Genomic DNA, 23,042 nt, shown 5'->3' with positions numbered 1-23,042 from the left:
GGAATTTGTTCTACCAATTTCTGTGCATGTGACTGTCCTCTCGCTTCCGTTCGCCCCCCGACCTGGGATGTCCCCTCCTCCATCCCCGCAGCCCTCCCATCCCCGGGCTCGACCACGCTCTCGCCGTGTGCTGACCTGCCCTGTCCTAAAGCTTCCTTATTTCCCCTCTCCCAGCCTCCCACAGCACGCTCTCCGAGGACACTGACGGTGCTGGAACCTCGCCTGGTTCTTTGGGGACACAGCTTTTCTCTGCCTGTGTCCCGTGGGACGTGGTATTGTGGTGCCCAGCCCCGGTGACTCAGGGTCAGCCCCCGCCCAGCTGGGGAGAGGACCGGCTGCCTGCTCTGTGGACCGACCCCTCGGATCCCCGGGTGGATGTCAGCCCTGCTCAGCCACCGCCGCTCTGGCAGGTGGGCGGGCACCCGGGGGCCATTGCTGAACGCCCAGAAGCCCTGAGGGCATTCCCCAAAGGACACTGCAGACAGCCGTGGCCAAGGCCAGGGCGATGGATGAGGCAGCCACAGATCCGCCTGCCCAGGTCCCTTGTGGCCTGGGGGGAAAGCACGTTTCCAGGCTGCTCTCCTAGCAGGACTGGCTCCAGGCATGCCTGTGAGCATCATCCAGCCTGTTCATTTCCCAAAGCATGACCACTGGAAATTCTCAGCAGCTGCCTTCTGTCTCTGGGACTCACTGGTTTGCACTGACTCTTTTCACCGAGGCCAAAGCTAGGCCTGGCCATGCGCACTGGACCTTCTCGGGGAAAGAGCTGATGATACACTAACGGAGGGGGGGCGGGGCCGTGGCCTGGACCACATTCGCCTTTTTGCCTCCATTTCCTGTTTGTTTTTTCCACTACATATAAATCTGTCGTTTAATCCCACGGGCGGGTCCTGTGTTTACATTGTGATTACTAAGTTTGGGGTGCACACTCTTCTGGCTAACTAACGCATCACAAGCCACCCCCAAAACGCAGTGGCTAAAAACAGCACCGATGTTTATTCTGCTCTTAAACATCTGTCTTTTGGGCAGGGCTTGGCGGGGACTGCTCATCTCTCTGCCCTGCTCCGGGTCAGCTGGGGTCGTCTGAAGGCTCTGTCTCTCGTATGCCTGGCACCTGATGCTGACTGCTGACTGGGGGCCTCATTGCCTCTAAGTGGGGCGGGGGCTCTCCATGTGGGGGCTTCCTCACGGCCTGGTGGCTGGGTTGAAGGGTGATCACGCCAACAGGAAGAGAAGTTAGGAGGGGGAAAGCGAGACCACGGGGAGAAATCGTGTCCTTTTTATAAGCCAGCCTTGGCTGTCACACAGCATCACTTCTGCCATATTCTACAGCCAGTTGACCGGGACCCTTGCTCTCCTCCCCTCCCCAGACCCCTCCAGCCTTCCACCCCCACCCACCCACCCAGCCCAACACACACAGCAGAGTCCACTTTGGCTCCAGTCCTGTCTTTGGGGAAAGGATTTTCCCTACGGCTTCCTACCCTTCATTGGAAAATTCACGACTCGGCAGTCAACAAGGGTGAAGCACTGTGAGCTTTACCTTGCATTTTCCTCTGTCTCTGCCCCGCCGCTCTATCCTGGGAGCCGCTGCTTAGTTGAGCTGGCGTCGGGCCCTGGCCGTGGCGAGCCTGGAAGGGACCTGGCAGCTTTGCTGTCTACATAGAGAACTGCCAGGTTGGCTGGTGTTGTTCACTGGAGCATGGCTTGCTCGGTCAGAAGCCCTGATTTGGGACAGCTTGGCTATTTCCTGGCGGCTGTGGGAGCTGCCTGTGCCCCAGTCTGGTTGCCTGGCTCCCAGACTCTCCCCCTCTTCCCAGCGAGTAGGGGTTGAGGGTCAAGAGGGTCAGAGGGATTCTGATCCAGCTGTCTAGCTGGATGTCCTCACAGAAAGGTGGTGCCTTCCGCCTTAGGGGAAGCCCTCTAAGGAAGGAAGGCCCCACATGCCCTGGGGGCTAAGGGCATCCAGCCTTGTACCGGGGCATCACCCCTCACGGTGTCCCTGCACATGTGGGATTTGTGGACTCCAGGCAACTCCCACGTGTGCAACCACAGGAAGACAGTCTCCTTCTGGTCCAGGCATCTACAGCACCCTTCAGTCAGGTGAGGTGGGCATGACCATCCCTGCTGCTTTTGATCTGTTCACGGTGACAAAATGAGATCAGAGGCTATAATTATTCACGGTGACGACTTTAAATGAGAGATGTGTGCATGCATGGGTGTTAAGTCGTGTCTGACTCCTTGTGACCCCATGGATTGTAGCCCACCAGGCTCCTCTGTCCATGGGATTTCCCAGGCAAGAGTACTGGAGTGGGTTGCCATTTCCTCCTCCAGGGGATCTTCCCAACTCAGGGATGAAACTCATGTATTGTGCGTCTTCTACGTTGGCAGGCAGATTCTTTACCACTGTGCCACCTGGGAAGTCCTGTTTATTTTTTAAGGCATTTAAATTGTATATATATGTTGTTGTTCAGTCGCTTAGTCATGTCTCTTTTTTCAGTGTCTGACTCTTTGCGATTCCATGGACTGTAGCCTACCAGGCTCTGTTGTCCATGGGATTTCCCAGGCAGGAATACTGGAGCGGGTTGCCATTTCCTTCTCCAGGGGATCTTCCAAGCCAGAGATCCAACCCACGTCTCCTGCACTGGAAGCAGAGTCTTAACCACTGGGATGCCAGGGAAGTCTTGTCCATGCACTTTTAAACACTTGCTTTTCCCTTTAGGCTTCTCCCCCAAAGAAACATCTCCCTCCTTCCGCTCCTTTTTCTCGAAAGTCTTCCGTTCTCACCTCTCAGCACCCTTTCTTAGAATCCCCCGAAGGCCTTTCCTCTCCCACACCTCAGTCTCCTCACCTGTAGAATGGAGCTGACCAGCCACTCCTTCTTAAACACGGTGTGTACATGAAGGTACTTTGCAAAGCATCAGGTGTTCTGCAAACTGGAGAGAATTGCTGCAAGTGGACCTGACTTCAGTCATCCGTTTGCTCTTTCCCTCACCCTCTCACTCCCCTCATCTCTAGGGGAGGCTTACTGCTCAGGGGTAAGGAATTATGCAGGTTTGATTCCTGGGTTGCAAAGATCCTTCCTTGGAGAAGGAAATGGGATTTCCTGGAGTGTATTCTTGCCTGGGAAATACCATGGATAGAGGAGCCTGGTAGGCTACAGTTCATGGTGGTGCCAAGAGTCGGACACAACTTAACCACTAACCACCACCACCACACGCCCAACACACACAGGAGATCCCCACCTCCAACTTCTCTGGGATTCGGGCCTGATTTTCAGCTTGGCCATCAGGCCTTTCCCACCACACCCGAGATGGGTCCTGGCTTGTCAGAGGCTTGTGGACACCAGGAGGGGGCCCAGGTGGGACTCCCACACCAGCCCAGCTTGGATAGACCCTCCAAGCCCCACTGGATCTCCAACTGTGGAGGTCCTGACTCTTCTGCCCTCTTATCAGAGGTTCTGTGTAAGAACTCCTTTCCAAAATCTCAAAAGACAAAAAAAGAAGGGCCCCCACGGGTTGGAGTTGCATACATTTTTTAATTGAAAGAAGTTAGCCTCCTAAGTATTGCTTTTACAGGTTTATCGAAGTCAAGTATTCATACCACTCACATTTTCCAAAAATATTTCTGGCCGGAGGAGTGGCTGTCCCCACCCCTGGCACAATGTATCAGTTCTGGCAACTTGATGGCGAGCAAACAACTTGAAATGAATGAGTCCAAACCCCACCCGCAGCCCCCCACGTGTTCTTTTCCTTCTGAGTCTCTCCCGGAAGCAGTCGCTGCATCTAAGCCGGGCCTCGGGACAGACCCCATAGGGCTTAGAGCTCCACTGGCATCAAACGGAGCTGGGAGTCGCTTTTGTGTATGACGTGTCCTCTCTCTCCGAAGGTTAAGTGGGGTAAGCAGATGCAGCCGGGGGTGGAAAGCAAGGAGGCTGACTCTGGCTGGGTTCATGTAAACATCCACTGAGATGGCGGAAGGTCGGAAGCCAGGGTGAGGCTGTGTGCACGACGCCGCAGGCAGGCGAGGTCTCCGGGCACCCCTGCCTCACCCTCTGGGCAGGGGCACGTGCCTTCCGGACCTTGGCGTCCATTCTCAATCTCTCTGTCCCACCATCCTGGGCCCGGACAGGAACCTCTCTGTTGGCACGGAGCTTTCGAGGGGAGCAGGCCTGGCAAGAGGGACAAAGGGGCGTTACTAGCACTGAAGCACTGACCTGCCCCCATCCATCAAGAGGTTTGAACTTGGGGAACCACCAGGAACCTTGACCTTAGGCTGGCGCTGCTGTCCTGTAACTTTTTTTTTCCTTTTCTGGGGTGGGCTATTTTTATAGTCCTTATTGAATTTGTTACAATATTGCTTCTGTTTGATGCTTTGGGTTTTTTGGCCAGGAGGTATGTGGAGTCTTAGGACTTCCCTGGTGGCTCAGAGGTAAAGAATACGCCTGTAGTGCAAGAGATGCAGGAGAGGTGGGTTCGACCCCTGGGTCAGGAAGATCCCCTGGAGGAAGAAATGGCAATCCACTCCAGTACTCTTGCCTGGAAACCCCTACGGACAGAGGAGCCTGACAGGCTACAGATCATGGAGTCGCAGAGTTGGACAGGACTTAGCACAAATGTGGGGAATGTGGGATCTTGGCTCCCCGGCCAGGGATCGAGCCCTTACCCCCTACACTGGGAGAGGTCTTAGCCACTGGACTGCTAGGGAAGTCCCCTATGATCTTTTATTAAAAAATCTTAATGTGTCTGGTTTCTAAGGACCAGGCTGGAGAAGCAGTGCAGTTTCACCTGGGAGAGGAAGGGCTGTCTCACTCCTGGCAGAAAATCCCCAGGAGGGGCATCTCAGGAGCTGAGGAAGGAGGGGGTAGCTTGCTCAGGGTCACCTGGGGTCAGCTGGCTGACATGAGCTCCAAGGAGTGGGCAGGGCTTGGCAGCAGCTCCTACCCTACCGGGAAGATGCCTCGTCGCCTACAGGAAGGCTGTGGCCACAGCCAAGCTACTCAGCAGCCCCGCCTGGCCCGTCTTCCCAGGGCACAGCATCCTCCCCACCTGGCTCCCCCCGGGTCCTCATTTCTTGCCCGCCTCTCTCTCTGGGTCCAGCTGTGCCTGCAGCATCTCACATTCCCATGCCCACTCCCTTACAGCCCCCATGAGTCCCGCCCCAATTCTGAGTCTCACCACCTTTGATGCCGGCTCAGACTACTTCCGCAAACGTCATCAAGCATCACATAAAACTCAGACATTAGGAACTTCCCTGGTGGGGTTAATAAGAATTGACCGTCCAACACAGGGGACATGGATTCGATCCCTGGTTGGGGAACTAAGATTCCACATCTGCGGGACAAGTAAACCCACAAAGGCTTTGGGCAATGAAGATCCTATGTGCCCCAAGTAAGATCTGATGCAGCCAAATTAAATAAATATCAGGAAAATAATAATTTAAAAAGCTTATACGTTAAACACAGGTATTACTGTTCATCAGGAGTTGCTGGTATTTGGGGCAGGACAATTCTCTGACGTGGCAGGTGGGTTGTTCTGGGGTGTACGGCAGCATCTTTGGTCCCAGAGGTGACACCAAAAATGCCCGCTCACCCCATTTCCTAGGGCCACCCGAGGGGACAGAACTGCTTCTGCTGAGAACCATGAATGTCCCCACTTTATAGGCTACGAAACAGAGGTGCAGACCTGTTTGAAGTTGGGACCTGCCTGAAGTTGCTTAACTGTGGGAGGCGAGGCTGACACGGGAACAGTGATAAAGATGGAGACAGTTAACCATCAGGGCAGGTACCATCTCCTGAGCTTCTACTCTGCACCATGAGCCCTAGGCAAAGTGTGGGTGCTGCACCCGACTTAGTCCACTCACCCTCCCGAGGCACCCTAACCTGGCAGCTTCCAGCTGCAGGGACCCGCCTCTTTGCCTGAGGCCTCTCTGCCTCCAGAGCCTGCTTGGGCTCCAGGCTGCAAGTGCAGGCAGAGCCAATATTTTTCCACAGCTGCCTTCCAACCAGTAAAGGCCAGAAAGCTGGGAATCAATACCCCATTCCCTGCGGGCTCAGGCAGAAAAGAATCCGCCTTCAATGCAGGAGACTCAGGTTCTATCCCTGGGCTGGGAAGATCTGGAGAATGGAATGACAGCACTCTAGTATTCTTGCCCGGGAAGCCTGGGAAATCCCATGGACAGAGGAGCCTGGTGCGCTTCAGTCCATGGGATGAGAGAGTCAGATGTGACTGAGAGCCTGACACTTTCACCCTTCCAGCTCTCATGTGGTGGCTGGAGTGACTCTGAGCTATATTCTCCATTACACTGCTTCCTACTTCCCAGAGCTCCTGAGCAGGACTGAGCCCAGGGCCGTGGAGGTGACCTGCTAGATGATACATTCCTTCCTGGTCTCACTGCCCCACTCCCCATCAGTTAATTCCTGGGCATAGCCTGCTAAGTTGCTTCAGTTGTGTCCAACTCTTTGCGGCCCTACGGACTGTAGCCCCCCAGGCTCCTCTGGCCATCGGATTCTCCAGGCAAGAATATTAGTGTGGGCTGCCGTGCCCACCTTCAGGGGACTCTTCCTGACCCAGAAGATCTGTCTTCTGCATTGACAGGTGGGTTATTTACCACTAGTGCCACCTGGGAAGACCCTGGATCACTTCCCAAATAAACAATGTGCACTGGAATTGTTTGCTCCTGGGGATTGCACACCTGAGATGGAGCATCACACAGGTCATTTCATTCAACCCTCCTAACACCCCAGGAGTTAGGTACTATTATGATTCCATTTTACAGATGAAGACACTAAGGTTCAGATGGAGTAAGAAACTTGTTTAAGGATGCTCAGCTCTCCAGGACTTTTTCCACTGGAGATTTTAAACACTACATAACCTCATGCGCCATGTATGCCAGGGCCTGACCTGGGCACTGGGGACCGAGATGAGTGTAGTCTCTGCCTTTGAAACACATCTAGGGAGCAATTGCAGCCCAAGGTAACATGCTGACCCAGGAGGAAGCACAGGGAATGGACGGAGCCGAGTCTGGGGAAAGGTGTGTATGAAGGACACGCCAGGTAGTGGGAGGACTGGTGACCAGGTCTCAGAACCTCCTGTAGTTTGGTTTGGGGTGGAAAGGGGTTGAAGGCTGGTCATAAGTGCACGCGTGCTAAGTTAGTCAGTCGTGTCTGACTCTTTGCGACCCCATGGACCATAGCCCACCAGGCTCCTCTGTCCATGGGATTCTCCAGGCAAGAACACTGGAGTTGGCTGCCATGCCCTCCCCCAGGGATCAAACCTGCATTTGTTGTGCAATTACAGGTGGGTTCTTTACCACGAGTGCCACCTGGGAAGCCCAGCCCTGGGGGAGACACGGAGAGGTTAGCAGGGGCCACATCAGGTCAGTTTCTTGTGTCCTCGGCAGATTCATCTAGGGCTCAGCTAGGAACACATCCTTTCACTGCTCAAGAGACTGTCTGCAGCTCCCACTGATGACCCAGGACCTGGCAGGCCAGAGGGGAAGCCAGGGCTGCAACCAGCGCAGTGGAGAGCTCCAGCCTCCAGAAAAGTGTTCACGAGTTCCCCTCCCATCCCACCAGGACCCCACCTTCTGCAGACCTCCCTCCTCCATGGGGACTCTGGGGTTCCCTGTGGCGGTCAGCGTGGAGCTCCCCAGACCTCTGGCATCCAGGAAAGCAGAGCAGATTGTTTATTCCAATTCAGCATTACCAGGGCTCACTGCACTCTCTTCAAGGCAGGGGACTGAACTTGAGCCCATTTCAGAATTGGGGGGAAGGGCTGTTAGAGGACATGGAACCCCCATTTGGAACAGGGCCTCACTCCCCTCCCAATGCTCATGACTGCAAACAACCTAAGTCCCAGGCAGGCGTCAGTCTGGCTAGTGCGACTCTGTCACACGTGCTAACTTCCAGAAGGAACAGGCTCAGGTGCCAGCTCCCACTAGGATTCACTAAGGCCCTCTGTTCTCATTGTTCATCTGCAGGGTCACCTTCTATTTATGGAGAATGATGCCAGTCTTCCCTTTCTGATAGTAATACCATAAAGATCCTCTCTTTCCACATTAATTTCACTTTAAAAAGAGAGCCTCCAGTTTGAAGACAGTGACTGCATAACCCCAGTGGCTCAGATGGTAAAGAATCTGCCTGCAGTGCAGATCTGGGTTCCATCCCCGGATCAGGAAGATCCCCTGGAGAAGGGCATGGCTACCCACTCCAGTATTCTTGCCTGAAGAATCCTGTGGACAGAGGAGCCAGCGGGCTACAGTCCATGGGGTCACAAAGAGTCGGACGTGACTAAAAGATTAACACTTGTGTATGTTTAACTTGTGTTAACTGCATAAATAACAGTTCAGGTAACAGCTCAGACAACGAGCAAATATGGCAAAAATTGCTGATGGTATCATATGAGGTTTGGGAGACCCTAATCTGAGTTGGTCACTCCAGAGAAAGAAGGGACCCACAGAGGGCAGTGACCTGTCCTAAGTCACACAGCACACTGAGGACAGAGGTGTGGCTCCAGGCCTCTATTGGTGGGAGGATGTCCTGGCTCCTCTCATCTGTGCCACACATTGCTGCTGTTAGAGACCAACCTCCTCGTTTCTTTGACTTGCAAATCTGGTCTCACAGCAAACCAGCTGACAAATTATCAAGCACTTGTGTTCACGTTGTACTATCTGCTGCAACTCATGGCTTAGCTCATTTCTTCCTCAAAACCACCCCAGGAGGTACAGCCAAGGAGGACCATCATCCCTGAATTTCAGATGGGGCTCAGAGAGGCTAAGTTAACCAAGCAAGGTCACACAGCTCATAAGTGGCAGAGCCAGGATTTGAACCTCTGTGGTCTGACCCCATCGTCTTTCTCAGTTCCTCTTGGCACCTAGTTCATTTTTTTCCTCTGGCATCAGAAGCCCCGGGCTGAGAACATTCCGAGGCTGCAGCTTAGAGAGTCTAGGCAGTGGGTTCTCCCACCTCCTGACATCCTTAGAGCATAACCAACAATTCATCAGCTATTAGCTTTGGGTGTTTTCTCTTTCTGAAACTGTAACCTTTCCTTCCAGGCCACTCCCCAGACCTGGACAGAAGGAATGGCTGGCTGGTTTGTCATTGGAATGATAGTTGGGCACTTAATTCATCTTAAGAAGCAATGTCTCAGTCTGCTTATCTGTGGGGAGACGCTTTGAGATCTGTCTTAAAGGTGATGGTGGGGTGATGCTCTGGACGTGTTGGAAGAGGATTATTTGTGCAGTTGGGCTGTTCCACTCTCCTGCTCCTCTGGGATAGCCTGGGTGAGGTCTGGAATTGGCCAGTCTCGAGTCCTTCAGGCTCTGCCCCTTCCTAGCTGTGTGACCTCAGGCAAGTCACCTAACCTCTCTGGGCTTGTGTCCCCATCTGAAACAAACTGCTGGCTGTTTGTTACAAGGATTACATGAAATTATGTTGGTGGAATGCCTGCAATACCCAGCACACACGGCCCCTCCCCTCCATGTCCCCACCTGTTCTCAGCTAGGAAACACACAGGGTGGGAATGGGGGTCTCCTCAGTCCAGGGGGTCTTCTAAAGGGGTAACCCTTCTGTCCTTCAAAAGACCCTGCCTGCTGGGCACCCACTACCCATTCCTCCTCCACGTACCCACCAGCCAATTAAAGCCATAAAGACAGACGCCAGCGGATATGACTTGCCCAGGGTCTCCGCTGCCATCTCAGCACCAGGCCATGCACAGGAAGGCCTCTGCCGTGTCTGGTGGATGAGTGCGTGGCTGGAAGCGGGAGGGCGAAGGAGACCTCGCCTGTCTGCCTGGGTCCAGGCTCCTGGGGGAAGCCAGGGTCCTGGCTGCTTTCTCCAGAGGGTCTGGATGCTGGTTTCTGAGTTGGCGGTTGACGCCCCTCAAGCACAGGTTCTGTGGTGACTCCTCATCAGGAGCACCTCCAGCTGGCCTGCACCCCAGGCTCCATGAGGCCTTCTGAGTTCTTCCACAGTCAAGAACCACCTGAACTACTGGCCTGTTTCTCCCCGGCAAATTCCACAATTTTAAAAGCAATCTTTATGTCACCATCGTGAATGAAAAAAAACAAGACCATCTGTCATAAACAGAAAGCAACAGATACATGCTGAAAGTGAAACCATTAACTCTAGCCAGATACTCCTGGCCTGCAAAAAGGGAGCCAGGGCCGGGTTCCTCTGCCCCAAATGCAAAGCAGCAGGTGCCCAAGATGGGGCAGGACATCCACAGCCAGCCCGCACTAGGCTTCAGCGTGCTCACTGCCTCCCAGGGACGCCTGCTGACGAGGCCTCACTGGGAGCACTGGGAGTGTGGCCAGGAGGCGCCATGCGGCCCCCTCACGGCGGGGTGTCTGGGCCGAGTCCCTGAACCTCCCCAAGCCTCAGTTTTCCGCCCTGTCTAATGGAGCGAATAATGAGCCCTGCCCTACCTGTTTCATGGGGTGACGCTCAGGGGAAACTGGAAATGCAGTTATTTACAACCACGGAGCCAAGGCCCCCGACAGGAAGGACTCCCAGGAATGGAGCTTGCCCCTCAGGGGGTGACTGACACTGGAACCAGGTCCCAGCCACCCCCAGGCTTGGGGCAGGGGCTGCCAGCTACGAGGATACCGGCATCACCTGGCTCCCTGGGCACCAGTTACCACCACCCTCGGACTGCTTCAGAGGCTGCCCAACAGACATGCCCTCCTCGGCAACTGGCCCCCACACAGAGGAAGCGGGCCCGAGAAAGGGGCAGGCTTCTTGGGCCAACCTGCTCTGGGTCTGACACACCACCACCACTGATGGCATCACTGGCAAGAATCAACTACGGGGCCATCACCATCTTACCTAATGTGCAAGAGCCTTTCAACTGCTTTCACAGCTCAGTCACGTCTGACTCTCTGATACCCATTGGACTGTAGCCTGCCAGGCTCCTCTGTCCAGGGGATTTTCCAGGCCAGGATACTGGAGTGGGTTGCCATCTCCTCCTCCAGGGGATCTTCCCAACCCAGGGATTGAACCCTCGTCTCTTGCATCTCCTGCACTGGCAGGCAGGAGATTTGAGCCCTTCAACAGGGGCCACTATCTTCCTCATTTTACAGAGAAGGAAACTGAGGCTTGGGGAGGTGAAGGCCCTAGTCCAGCTGGGACTTAAAAATCTGACTGAAAAGCCTCTGAGCACCAGTCTTAGGGGGTCCATGGAGATGGCCTGGGATAAACCTGAGAGACACCCAGTTAGACTGTGACTGGTTTTTGGTTCTTGGCCAATCCTTATGGTTACCTGGAGAAGAAAGTTCCACTTTGATGCTAGAGTTTATCACGTGACAGTTGCTAACTTGACTTTTTGACAAAGAGCTGGGGGCCCTGTGCCTTTAGCTGGCTTTAGTATTTGTCCAGAAGTTAATGACTTTGGCACTTAGTATTTTTATCCATGCCAAGTGATGCTGGTTTTCTCTTTTCAGTGACATAAACAGTCTTTCAAAAGTAAATTCACATGAAAAAGACACATTTTTAAGAAATTAAGCACTAGAACAAACATACTTCATCATAAACTGTAAAGGGAGGAACAGGAACTCTGCAGCAGAGAGAGACGGCAGGCAAGACCGTAACCAAGTGGTCAGAGCTAACATCTCCAGGAATGAGGCTGACAGACACGTGTTTCCTGATAGTGTACTCAGAAGGACACATGCTCACTTCCCTGTGGTATTCCTGCCAAAAAGTACACCATCTGAAGCTAAACTCAGGAGTAAACATCAGACAATCCCAACCGAGAGACAGTCTACAAAATACCAGACTCGCATGCTTCATAAATGTCAGTGTCATGAAACACACAGACCGAGGGACTGTTCAGACTAAAGACGACATCAGAGACATGACGGGGGATGACAAGGGCGACCTGGGATTGGCTCCTGGGCCTCAACTCCCTTCCCACCCTCCCTGTTTTTACTGTGAAAGGACACTACTGGCACAATTGATGACATCTGAATAGTCACAGCTCAGACTGGTCCTAAGAGTGTTATCAACATTCAATCTGTTGGTTTTGACAGTGGTACTGAGATGATTTAAGTAAATGCCCTCATTCTAAGGAAATACACACTGAAATATTTAGGAGTAAATGAACATATTATCTGCAATCCGGTTCAGAAAAATATTCATACATGTACACCTGTATATACACATACATGGAAGCATGTATATATATATATATATATATACATGCATGTGCACAGAGTAAGCATGTTGTACACACAAACAAGCGTGGCAAATATGAATGCATGCACTTGGTGAATTTGGGTGAAGTGTATATGGGAATTCTTTGCAACTTGTGTAATTGTGAAATTATTTCAAAATAAAGTTTAAAAAAAGTAACTCAGACCAAGGACCAAGAGAATATCTGAGGCAGGCCTGGCAGAGCCATGGAGGGGAGCTGGGAGCCCCTCTGCACCCTCCCTCAGCGCTGGGTCGGGGGCTTGGCTGTCCTGCTGGCTTTGTACCCCTGGTGCCTCACGCCCCACTTTCCAGGCCTCAGTTTCTTTCTCTGAGACATGGGGGATGCGGCTGACTGTCCTTTTTATTGTGGCCCTGGTTTCCCAAAAGCAAACTATGCTTTCAGAAGTCCCAGGAAGGGAGGATGGCACATAAACCAGGGATACCAATGCTCAAGTTGACAGGAGCCCTCAATTCTGAGTTCAGGAAACAGAGGCAAGGGGCTGTGAGGGTTTCCCTCGGATGAAATCTCCAGTTTGCACAACTCAGGCATGAGGGAATGGGGCCCCCTCGGCATCTCAGCTGTCTTGAGACACATATGGGGGTCTTCGCCTGTCCAGTGGGGCAGCAGGCACACTTCCCAGGGGGCCTCAGGGCAGCACAGAGCTGGAGGCAGCAGGGCCTGGGGGCGCACCCATCTTCCCACGTCACCACTTGTCTCCCTCCCACCTGGCTCCCCCGTCTGCCCTGACCCCTCCCCAGAGCTCCACCGCAGCTTCTCCCATCTGAACCTATCGTGTGCATCCCCAAGGGAGGTTTGGGTTTCCAAGCAGGGAAGCCAGATGCCCAGCCTGAGTGTTCTGCTGATGGCACAGGCCACAGACTGCCACCAAGAGACCAGGACAGGTGGGTCAGGAAGGAGCTGTGGCACCAGTCAGAACACTGATATCTGGGAAACCCTGTGATAAGCAGACCTAGTCCGCCTACCCTTAGCTCCCAACCTGGCCTCCCCCAGCTATGCTGACTCGGGCAGCAACGCTCTCCGGTCCCTCCATTTCCAGTGCAGAGAGCCTCTTCTCCCTCTGCGCCAAGAGAGCGCTGGCAGGCAGAGGCTGCTTTCATCAGGAACCAGGACAAATCAATCCAGCTAAGCTGCCTCCGCAGAGGAACTGCTGGGACGTGAGGACTCTCCCCAGTGCCTGGGCCAGCTGCAGCGGCCCTCTCTCCCAGGAAGGAGCGCCTGGTCCCCAGTCCCCGCTCCTGGGCAACGAAGAATACTCGAGGAAAATCACAGCCATGGCTCTCCAGATCGGGTGGCCTTAGAGACCACGGGGCGATGGAAAAGGTCTCTTGAGGGTCCCAGGCCAGCCAGGCAGAGTGGGAAGTCTGTCTTGGTGGTCCAGACCTGGACCCGCCCAGCACTCAGGCAGCCAGACCCTTCTTGCTCATGAAAGAAGAGAAAGTGAAAGTTGCTCAGCCGTGTCCAACTCTTGGCTACCCCATGGACTACACAGTCCATGAAATTCTCTAGGCCAGAATACTGGAGTGGGTTGCCGTTCCCTTCTCCAGGGGATCTTCCCGATCCAGGGATGGAATCCAGGTCTCCGGCATTGCAGGTGGATTCTTTACCAGCTGAGTCACAAGAGAAGACTGTCCTGCTCATCGTGGGATATAAATATGCATACTTGAGGGTACGTGCAGGTTTTTACATTCACAAGGGCCTGAGTGTACAATAACAGTCGTTAATTTTCATGTGTCACACACATAGGGAAAGGTCTAAGAGCTTTACATCTATCTCATTCAATCCTCGGAATGAAGTAGATTATGATCCTTGCTTTACAGAAGAGGAATCTGACACCTGGGGAGGTACTGTAGCATGCCCAAGGTCACAACTAGGATTGGTATTTGAACCTAGGTCAACTTGAGTCTAGGCACTTTGCGACCCCATGGACTGTAGCCTGCCAGGCTCCTCTGTCCATGGGATTTCCCAGACAAGAATACTGGAGTGAGTTGCCACTTCTTCCTCCAGGGGATCTTCCCAAACCAGGGATCAAACCTGAGTATCCTGCACTGGCAGGTGGATTCTTTACCGCTGAGCCACCTGGGGAAGCCTAATACCGCCTCCTTAAATAGGTGCTCAACAAGCATTTGAGAAACTGAGTAATGTGGAAAAAAAGAGAGGGAGCAAAAATGAGTGCACCCAGTGATTTCATGCTGAGATCACCCTAGTCCCCCATGCCTGGCAAGCCCACATCCTTGGTCAGTGTTTCCTGGATCGGCCTGTGTGTAACAGGAGACTGTGTCTACATGAGAATGAGCGAGAAGGAGCAAGATTTGACTACCGGTATTCTTCTGCTTACGAAAGGGGCCAGGAGAAGAGGTGCAGTCAGATCATCTTTCATCTTTCCCACAGGCTTTTCTTGCTACTAGCCACCCCTCCCCAGCTGGAGTCTGGGCTTCTTGTCTTTGGGACCTAGGCCACCGTGGCTTGGATCTGGGACTGAGCAAGAAGGCACGCTGTGCCTGGTTCCCACCACTTCTCCAGGCACCAGTATTTCCCACAGGCCCGGGCGTCCCCACCTGCTGGAGTCAGGCCCTGTCACTTGGAAAGCTTTGCAAAGGTGTCCTTGAGATACACTTCCTGGTGTTTCTGCTCAAACAGTGTTGGCTGCAAAGTATGCCGAAGCATTTGGGCTTTGCTTTTTGGTCCAGAGAGTGCCAATGTTTTCATTTGGAATGGGAAGTGCTGCAGTTGATGTGGTGAAGAGATAAAATAAGACATTCATCACCAAGTTGCACTAACTGTAAGTCAAAGGCTTGGTTGGGGGCGGGGATTCATCTTGGGATCTCTAGGGCTTGGCAGCAGAGTGTGTGCGCATGCGTGCTCAGCGCTTCAGTCGCATCCGACTCTTTGCGATCCCATGGTCTGTAGTCCACTAGGCTCCTCTACCCATGGGATTTTCCAGGCAAAGATACTGGAGTGGGGTGCCATTTCCTCCTCCAGGGCATCTTAGCCACCCAGAGATTGAACGTGTGACAGCAGGCAGGGCTAACATTTGTTGAATGACCCAATGAGTGAATATGCAAAGGGCCTAGAACCACGCATGGTAATATCACTGACACTCAGTACAGGTTCTGAGTGGATCCCATAGGTTCTACTCCAAAAGGCATTCTTGCTCTGTTTATGTTTCTCCATCTTCACCAACTTTGCCTCATCCAAGCCTAGATCACCTCTGGCCTGAGCAACTAACCAGTTCCTAACTGGCTTCCCAATTTCCACACTTGCCCTTATGGCTCATCCTGCCCACAATCACCAGTTATCCTTGCAAAATGTGGACCAGAATTGTGTCCTTCCCTGACTAAAACCTGATGACTTCCCATTGCTTGTGGCCGTGGCCTCAATGACTGAGGCCCCATCCACCCCACCAACCTCTCCTGGGGCTGTTCTGTCGCACTGGCCTCCTTGCAGTTGTTGGAAGAACCAGCTTTCTCCCCCTTCACGACCTTGGCACTAGTGGGTCCCTAGGCCTGGATTGCTTTTCTCCAGATCACATGTGGCTCCTTCCGTCAATTTAGGGCTCAGCTCAAAGGTGTCACCTCTTCGGAGAGGCCTTCTTTGAACCCCCTGTCTGAAGCAGCCCATCTCCCAGTCTTATTTCACTTCTCCAGGCATTTACTGAGCAATTACTAGATGCCACGAGCTGTTCTAAGCAAGGAAATAGTAGTGAACGCAATAGGGGATGTCGCGCCTTTCTACTGTAACTCTCAAAAATCTCACTGTCTTGTTGGGAACCTGCTTGTGTTTCTCACCAAGTGCCAAGAGGCCTGGGTCTGAGTCTGTCTTGTTCACTGTGTTCACCCAAGCACACTAGGTACTGGGGAAACATCTGTTCAAGAAAAGAACAAATCGATGGATGGATGGCAGGCAGGCCGCCCAAATGGATAGGTATGCAGAGCAGCTGACACACGCTCCACCGGGCACTTGGCTCTTGCTAAGGTCTCCCTGAGCTCAAATAAAGCTTTCTTCGAAGAAATCTCACTGTCAGCCCCCCAGGTTGACACTGCTAGTATGTTCTGCCCACTGCTAGTGTGTCCTGCATCACCCTCTGACTATGGTCATCTAGGCTAAGACAGGCAAGAGGAAGGGGTAAACGCAGCATGCTTAGGGTGAGTGGCATTAATACCCGTTTTCCAAAAGGAGCCCCTGCCCACCACCTCAGTGTCCCCTGCCACTGCCACTCAGGACAGTGCCTAGCACACCCAGCTGAAGGGCTCAGCTGAGAAATTTCTGCACGTCCCCTGAACCCTCACCAGAGCCTCTCTCATCTAGGCCTGCTGCCTCTCTTCCCGGCCGTGACTTTGGCCACGTCTTCCTCCTTGCTGGATCTTCATTTCCCTCCCACCAACACACAAGGTGGGGCCGGACACAGCTTTCTGGTGGCAGCCCAGAGGCAGGGCTTTAACACCTCAGTGCAAGGATCCTGTAGTTCCTTCTCCTGCTGGTCCCCAAGCCCCTTGAGTTTGCCTTGCAAACACAGCAGGCAAAGCCACCGCAGCACCAAGCCCCAGCTGGCCTCCTCTGTGAAAGCAGCCTGCGAAACTGGCAGCCCCTGCAGATTCAAGCTGCAGAACTGATGAGCTGGGGCGCCCTGAAACCTGACTCCAAAACGGGAGCCTAGCCAACGCCAAAGGAAGTACAGGGTTCTTTGCTGAAGGAGGTTTCTCCTCTCACAGCATCAGCCGGGAACCCTTGCTCTAAGTCCCCACCCAGTCCTCCAAGGGGCCATAGGACAAAGGTGATCAGTGTCTGGCTTCCTCCCTCTTTTAACACTGCAAGTCTTCATCTTTCCAGGACTAGTGGAAATCCCCCAAAAGGCAAGGTCACCATCGATGCAGGCTAAGGATTGGCGGGGTGGGGGTGGGTAGGAGTTGACGGACCTGCCTCAAATGGACTTGGGTGCAAAAGCTTTCTCCCTAAGCTGTGAAGTTGCTACTATGGCTAACCAGGAAGCCACTTGCGTCCTGCGTCCCTTCCCTTCTTCAACAGCTGTCACCTTCGCTAGGGGAAGCCTTCCAGCCCTGACTAAGGGCCTAAGAAAAATCCAGCCGTTCCCGTCATCCAAACAGACCAGGACTGAGAAATCAGAGGCCTGGGGGAGGGGTGTGTGTCCGGCTTGGGCTGCCTCCCTCTTCCTCGCCAGCGCCCCAGCCCGCCCTCATCCTGCGCAGAGAGGGCACTTACAGGCCTCGGAGGCCGGAGTGGGCCTCGTCCCGGGGGTCCCATCCCTGGCCAGGTGGTGCCCTCAATCAACAGCAGCTGCATGACCTGGGCCCCGGTCCGGGCCGACGGTTGCGGGTCGTGGGGAGAGCGGCGTGGGGGAAGGCAGCCGAGCCTACTCCAAGTAACCATCGAAGACGTCGAGCTCCGAGTCGGCGTCGTAGAGGCCCGAGCCGGGGTCGGAGAGCACGCCGAGGTCCACGAGCGCCTGGTCCATGTCCTCGGGCAGGAAGACGAGGCCCACGTTGAGGACGATGTACTCCATGAGGAAGGCGTAGTACAGGATCAGCACGTTGACGAAGAACAGGCCCACGTAGAACATAGAGGGCAGGAGCGGCGGCGGCACGGAGGGGACCAGGGGGCCCAGAGCGTCCAGGTGGGCCGCGACCCGGGCGCCGGGCATGCAGCGGGCGGCGAGGGCGGCGGGCGGCGGCGGCGGCCCGGCGATCCCGGCGAGCTCAGCCGCTGCGGCGCCCGGGCGGCCGGCGCGGGGGCAGCTCAGCCATCCAGGGGCTCCCCGGGGCTGGCCCAGGCGGCCCTGAGCCCCGGCGGCGTGCCCTCAAGAGATGTGCGTCGGTCCCTGCGGACGCGCCCCGGCCCCTGAGAGGTGCCAGGCAGGTCACCCCACCCGCAGAGGAGGCCACACCGCACTGTCGACCCTTCCAGCGGTCAGGCTGGGCCCCCCACCCCCTCCCCGAAGTGGCCAGCGGCTGCCCGGGGCTCCTCTGATACTCCCGGCTCCCGCTCGCTGGCCCTCGAGGCGCCTGCGGGGACCCTCCCCACCGCGACTCAGCGTCAAGGGCCAGTCCCGGCGACGGTCTCCTCAGCCGCTCCCGGCCGTTCCTTGATCCAGCCCGGCGACCGCGAAGGCGATGCGCCCATGGCTGCGGCCGCCGCGTAGCTCTCCAGGTCGCATTCCGAGCACCGCCTCCGGAGCAGGCCCGCGCTCATTGGCTCGTCACCCCCTCCCCCGGGCTCACTGGCTCGTCGCCTCCCCATCCCCTGCGCTCATTGGCTCGCTCGACGCCTGTGCTCATTGGCCCGAGACTTCCGGGGGCGGATACTGCCTCGCTCCTCCCCTCCAGGCGCCGGCTTCTGAGTCGCTTTCGCGATTCAGGACTCAGGGAAGATCTCGAATCCAATTCGCTCTGCGGTTCCGCGACAGAGTAGGGAGAGGGTAAAGACTCAGAACACGATTACAACCGAGAAGTATCCTAAGGCTACAAAAGCTGAAGATTTGAAATCGTGAGCTTCATCAGCACCCTGCTGGACTTGAGTATTGGCACCACGCCTTTTTGGGACTCAGTTTATCTGTTGAAAAAGGAGGCAGGGTGGGGGTCGGGGACACTGGACCTCACCAGTGAAAATTTTGGCCTTTCCGAAAGTGGCAGTTTTCCACGGTGGGGAAGATCAATCGGCGCCCGGTTCGACTCTGCAGATTCTGGCTGCTGGAAGATCCACCCCTCGGCGGGGCGGGGCGGCGGGAATCTGCATAATAAAATTCAGGGACAGCTGAGTAAAGAAACTTCCCAGCAGGTCAGACCTCCAGTCGTAGGGTTGCTTCTTGTTTTTATTTTGTAAAACGTGTTTTACAGCAATAATAACGAACGTGGTTAAACATTCAACCAACCAAGAAGTTCACAGAAAAGTGAGTCTCTTCCACTTGCTGATTCCCCTCCTCAGGGGCACCCCTTGTACATCCTTCAGGAGACTGACTGACCTTGCCCAAAGTGCCTCCCAAAGCGGTTTCAACCAGACTTAAATCTCAGGCCTCCCTGAGCTGGGTGCTTTACATGCATTGCTTAATTGGAACCAGCTGGGGGAAGTGCAGTATGTTACCCATTTTTACAGACTAGGAACCTGAGGCCCAGAGAAACAGAAGGACCCTAGAAGCTGCTGGGCCTGTATATGTTTTGAGGCCAGAACTTGCCCTTTTTTCTCCATGGCTCTCTCATACCCCTTTAAATGAATTATAGAGCAAACCATTAATCCTCCAACTGCTGAAGGTGAAACAAACCTTCATTCATTCACTCTGATATTTGTTGAACACCTATTATGTGGCAAACCTTGTGCTAGGTATTGGGGAGAACACTGGCCCTTAGCCCAATTTTGTCCTGAGCACAGTTAATGGGACACAGTAGACCTTAAATAACTGTGAGGGATAGAAAAGGGTGAATGGTGAACAGGGCAGTATCGCCTCCATGCAATTTCCCACTTCCAATCCAGGAGAGAAATTTAGATACATCTTCTGGCCTGGTGTAAGAAGTTGGGTGTTTCCTTATTTTTTAAAATGTGGATGTTTTGGAAATGGCATGGATTTGGGGTGAAGACCAGAGAAATCCACTGAAAGAACAGGACGTTCAGTTTTGGTACACTGTTGCTCGAAGGCCTTTCAATATTTATTTTTTAACTCAAGTAGAAAAAAAGACTGTGAAGGACAAACCAGGCTGTTAACGGTTTGGTGAAGTTTTGTTTCTTGGGGCATAAAATTAAGGGCGCCTGTGTTTGAATCCTGGGTCTGCCATGTATTAATTATATGATCTTGGGTAAGTTAACCCCACTGTGATTCAAATTCCTCTTAGGTAAAAAGGGGATAATAAAGGTTCTCATACGGTTGTTGTGAGAATTAACAATATGTGTAAAGAGCTTACGGCAGTGGCACACAGCATACGCTAAGGAACAGCTATTCTTATTCTTATCATAAAGGTGAAAGTGAAAGTGAAGTCGCTCAGTCGTGTCCGACTCTTTGCGACCCCATGGACTGTAGCCTACCAGGCTTCTCCCTCCATGGGATTCTCCAGGCAAGAGTACCGGAGTGGGTTGCCATTTCCTTCGCCAGGGATCTTCCCGACCCAGGGATCGAACCCGGGTCTTCCGCATTCCAGGCAGACGCTTTAACCTCTGAGCCACCAGGGAAGCCCGTCATAAAGGTAATAATTGCTAATACCGTGGTAACTTTCATTCACCTATCTTCACAGATACATTTCTCAGGGCTCCTGCCACCCCTAAGATATTGCGGACTCCCCTCCTCTCGCCCCGCCTCTTTTCCAAGGCCCCGGGCCCGCGGTTGCGTGATGCACGTCGGGCTTTGTAGTTCCTTCGCAGAGTCCCGTCCACGGGGGCCTCGCGAGCGAACTGCATTTCCCAGCATTCCTCGCGGCAGCCGGCCGTAAAGCGCGGCGGTCGAACGGCCGGTTCCGGCTGAATGTCAGTGCGGGGCTGTGGGCCGGGGAGGAAGGTGGTTGGCGGTGTCTCCACCACCCGCGCCGCTGCCTCCTCTGCTTGTGCCGCCGCCACGGGCGCCCAACCGGTCGGCCGCTCGGGCATGAGACCGTGAGGCGAACGACTGGCCGGGACCACCGAGATGTTTGGCCGCTCGCGGAGCTGGGTGGGCGGGGGCCATGGCAAGTCTTCGCGCAACATCCACTCCCTGGACCACCTCAAGTGAGTGTATTGGGGCAGGAGGGGAGGCCGCGGGGCGGGAGCTGGGGTTGGGGGCGCGTAGACCCCGACCGGGGGCGCTGGGAAGGGTGAAAGCGGAGGCGGAGGGCCGAGGGAGGCGCTCGGGGAAGGCTGTGCGCTGGTTAAGAGCTATGGCTCTGGACATACGGCGCCCGGCTTCGAACCCCGACCTCGTAGCTCCTTTCTTATGTGACCTTGGGCAAGTCGCTCCGCTTCTCAGAGTCTCAGTATTACAGATGCAGATTTCAGTTGGATGCAGACCTTATTCTCGCCGGGGCTGGACGATGGGCACCAAGCTTCCCCGGGGCGGTATTTCTTAGGCTGGACCTCTTAAGGGGTCAGAGGTCTGGATCCTGGAGCCAGAGAGATGTGGGTTTGAATTTAAGTGCGTGAATTTAGGCCTCAGTTTCTTCAGTTGTAAAATGACTATAGTGACAGCACCTGCTTTCTACGATTGTTTTGAGGGTAGGGTTAGAAAATGTACATAAAGGTGGAAGCTTCTACCAGTGCTCAGTAAAGGACAAAAATTTAAAAAAAAAAAAAAATCCTAACTAGTTTCTTAGGGGAGTATGAAGAGTTAGAAGTAGAGCTCACGGGGAGGTAGGTGGCAAGGTGGATCTGGGAAGCAAGAGTACACAGAGTGGCTACATTCAGATCCCGATTTCATCATTGAATGGCTGTGTGACCTTGGCCAAATTGCTTCACCTTTCTGAGACTCTGATTCCTCAACTGCAAATAGGGATGGTGAACACTGTGCAAAGACTCCGTAATGTTGTGCGTGTAAAGAGATTGAGCCAGCGTCTCTTATACAGTAGGCAGCTAATAATGGTAGCTGTGTTGATCAGTGGGGCAAGCCCTTCCCAGACATCCCTACCTAAAGTGCTTCCCTTGCCCCAATTCCTTTCTGTTAGATCTTTCTCTTGATTTCATTCATTTGATTCATCTCCACTACCTGCAATTATCCTTTGTGTTTTTACCACTTTGTGTCTGTTACTAAGCTGGTACTTCCAGGAGGGCTTGTTTTGCTCACAAGCTGTATTCCCAACATCTAGCTGTGTGCCTGGCACCCAATAGAATCTTGACGGATGCTTAAAGAAAGAGAAAAATGAATGAATGGGGAGAGGTGCAGAGCATACAGGCAGAGATTAGGATTTTTTAAGGTTGGTGGGGAGGGTTAATGGAAAATAGGGGTTTCCCTGGTGGCTCAGATGGTAAACAATTTGCTTGCAATGCAGGAGACCCAGCTGTGACTCCTGGGTGGGGAAGATACCCTGGAGAAGGAAATGGCAACCCACTGCAGTATTCTCGCCTGGGGAATCCCCATGGACAGAGGAGCCTGGCGGGCTACAGTCCATGGGGTCGAGAAGAGTCAGACACAACTGGGCGCACGTGCACAAGCGATGCCGTAATTCTCAGCTGTGCCTTTCTAGCAGGGAGCAGGCACTTAATAAATATTTGTAGGTCTCAAAGAGTGGGAGTCAGGAGGAGTCATTACGTAGCGAGGAATGGGTTTGTGGGGTTGGGATGAAAGAGGCCATGGGGAGGAGAGAGGCCAAGGACAAAGATGGGGCTGTGTAGGGAGGCAGGAATCTTAGATGGGAGGGCAGCTGGACGGGAAAGGGAGAGGCTTAAGGATTTCAGGAATTTAGGCGCTGGGTGGATAAAGCTGAGAAGGGGTGGAGGGTTATCTAAGGGAGGTTGGGCATGCTGCCAGCACACAGGTGCCTGCAGGCTCTCACCTAACTCTGCCTGACTTGAGCCCTTTTAAATTACTTTGGTGATTATCGAAGGCATGTTCAGTGCCAGGTGCTTGTTAAGGACTTCCTGTGTGTTATTTCCTTTAGTCCTCACAAGTCTTATGAGTTGTTGGAAGTATTATTGTTTCCATTTTCTAGAGTGGAAACTAAGGTCCGAAGATGTTAAGTCACTTACCCAAGGTGACAACAGCTGAAAAGCGTCAAAGCCAGGATTTGACTTCAGGGTTTGCACTCATTATGCTGTCTTTTTGAGTAAAAATCCTAAAAGTCAGTTTGGGAAGACTTTCAACCTGGCTGAATCTCACTGCCCAATGGGGCATCTTGGCAGTCTAGCCAACCAGGGAATGATAAAGGATTCGGGTTC

The 23,042-nt window shown here is 53.8% G+C and overlaps 3 protein-coding genes and 1 non-coding gene across 10 annotated transcripts in view; 2 read left to right on the top strand and 2 right to left on the bottom strand.

The window, feature by feature from the left end:
- Positions 1-884, top strand: part of CIITA (class II major histocompatibility complex transactivator) — a 59,502-nt gene extending 58,618 nt beyond the window's left edge. For all 7 annotated transcript variants that reach the window (XM_070362698.1, XM_070362699.1, XM_070362697.1 and 4 more), the window contains one exon: positions 175-884. The gene's annotated coding sequence lies outside the window, so the exon portion shown is untranslated. The remainder of the gene's footprint in view (positions 1-174) is intronic.
- A 2,631-nt stretch (positions 885-3,515) lies between these two features.
- Positions 3,516-18,795, bottom strand: DEXI (Dexi homolog). The gene is made up of 2 exons (XM_005889272.3): positions 17,424-18,795; positions 3,516-4,168 (listed from the first exon to the last, which is right to left on the bottom strand). Exon 1 carries the CDS (start codon positions 17,860-17,862, stop codon positions 17,575-17,577), a length of 288 nt encoding a protein of 95 aa, XP_005889334.2. The 5' UTR covers positions 17,863-18,795; the 3' UTR covers positions 3,516-4,168; positions 17,424-17,574.
- A 1,508-nt stretch (positions 18,796-20,303) lies between these two features.
- TRNAS-GGA (transfer RNA serine (anticodon GGA)) lies at positions 20,304-20,375 on the bottom strand. Its single transcript has one exon. It is a non-coding gene; the product is annotated as a tRNA-Ser (tRNA).
- A 271-nt stretch (positions 20,376-20,646) lies between these two features.
- CLEC16A (C-type lectin domain containing 16A) overlaps positions 20,647-23,042 on the top strand; it is a 234,582-nt gene continuing 232,186 nt past the window's right edge. The window contains 1 exon segment of the mRNA XM_070362887.1: positions 20,647-20,903. Within this exon segment, the coding sequence (XP_070218988.1) occupies positions 20,824-20,903 (80 nt within the window). The 5' untranslated portion in view covers positions 20,647-20,823.

The sequence above is a fragment of the Bos mutus genome, chromosome 25, assembly GCF_027580195.1.
Source record: "Bos mutus isolate GX-2022 chromosome 25, NWIPB_WYAK_1.1, whole genome shotgun sequence".
Taxonomy (NCBI): Eukaryota; Metazoa; Chordata; class Mammalia; order Artiodactyla; family Bovidae; genus Bos; species Bos mutus.
The sequence above is the reverse complement of the archived record's forward strand: the minus strand, read 5'-3'. Positions and strand labels throughout refer to the sequence as shown.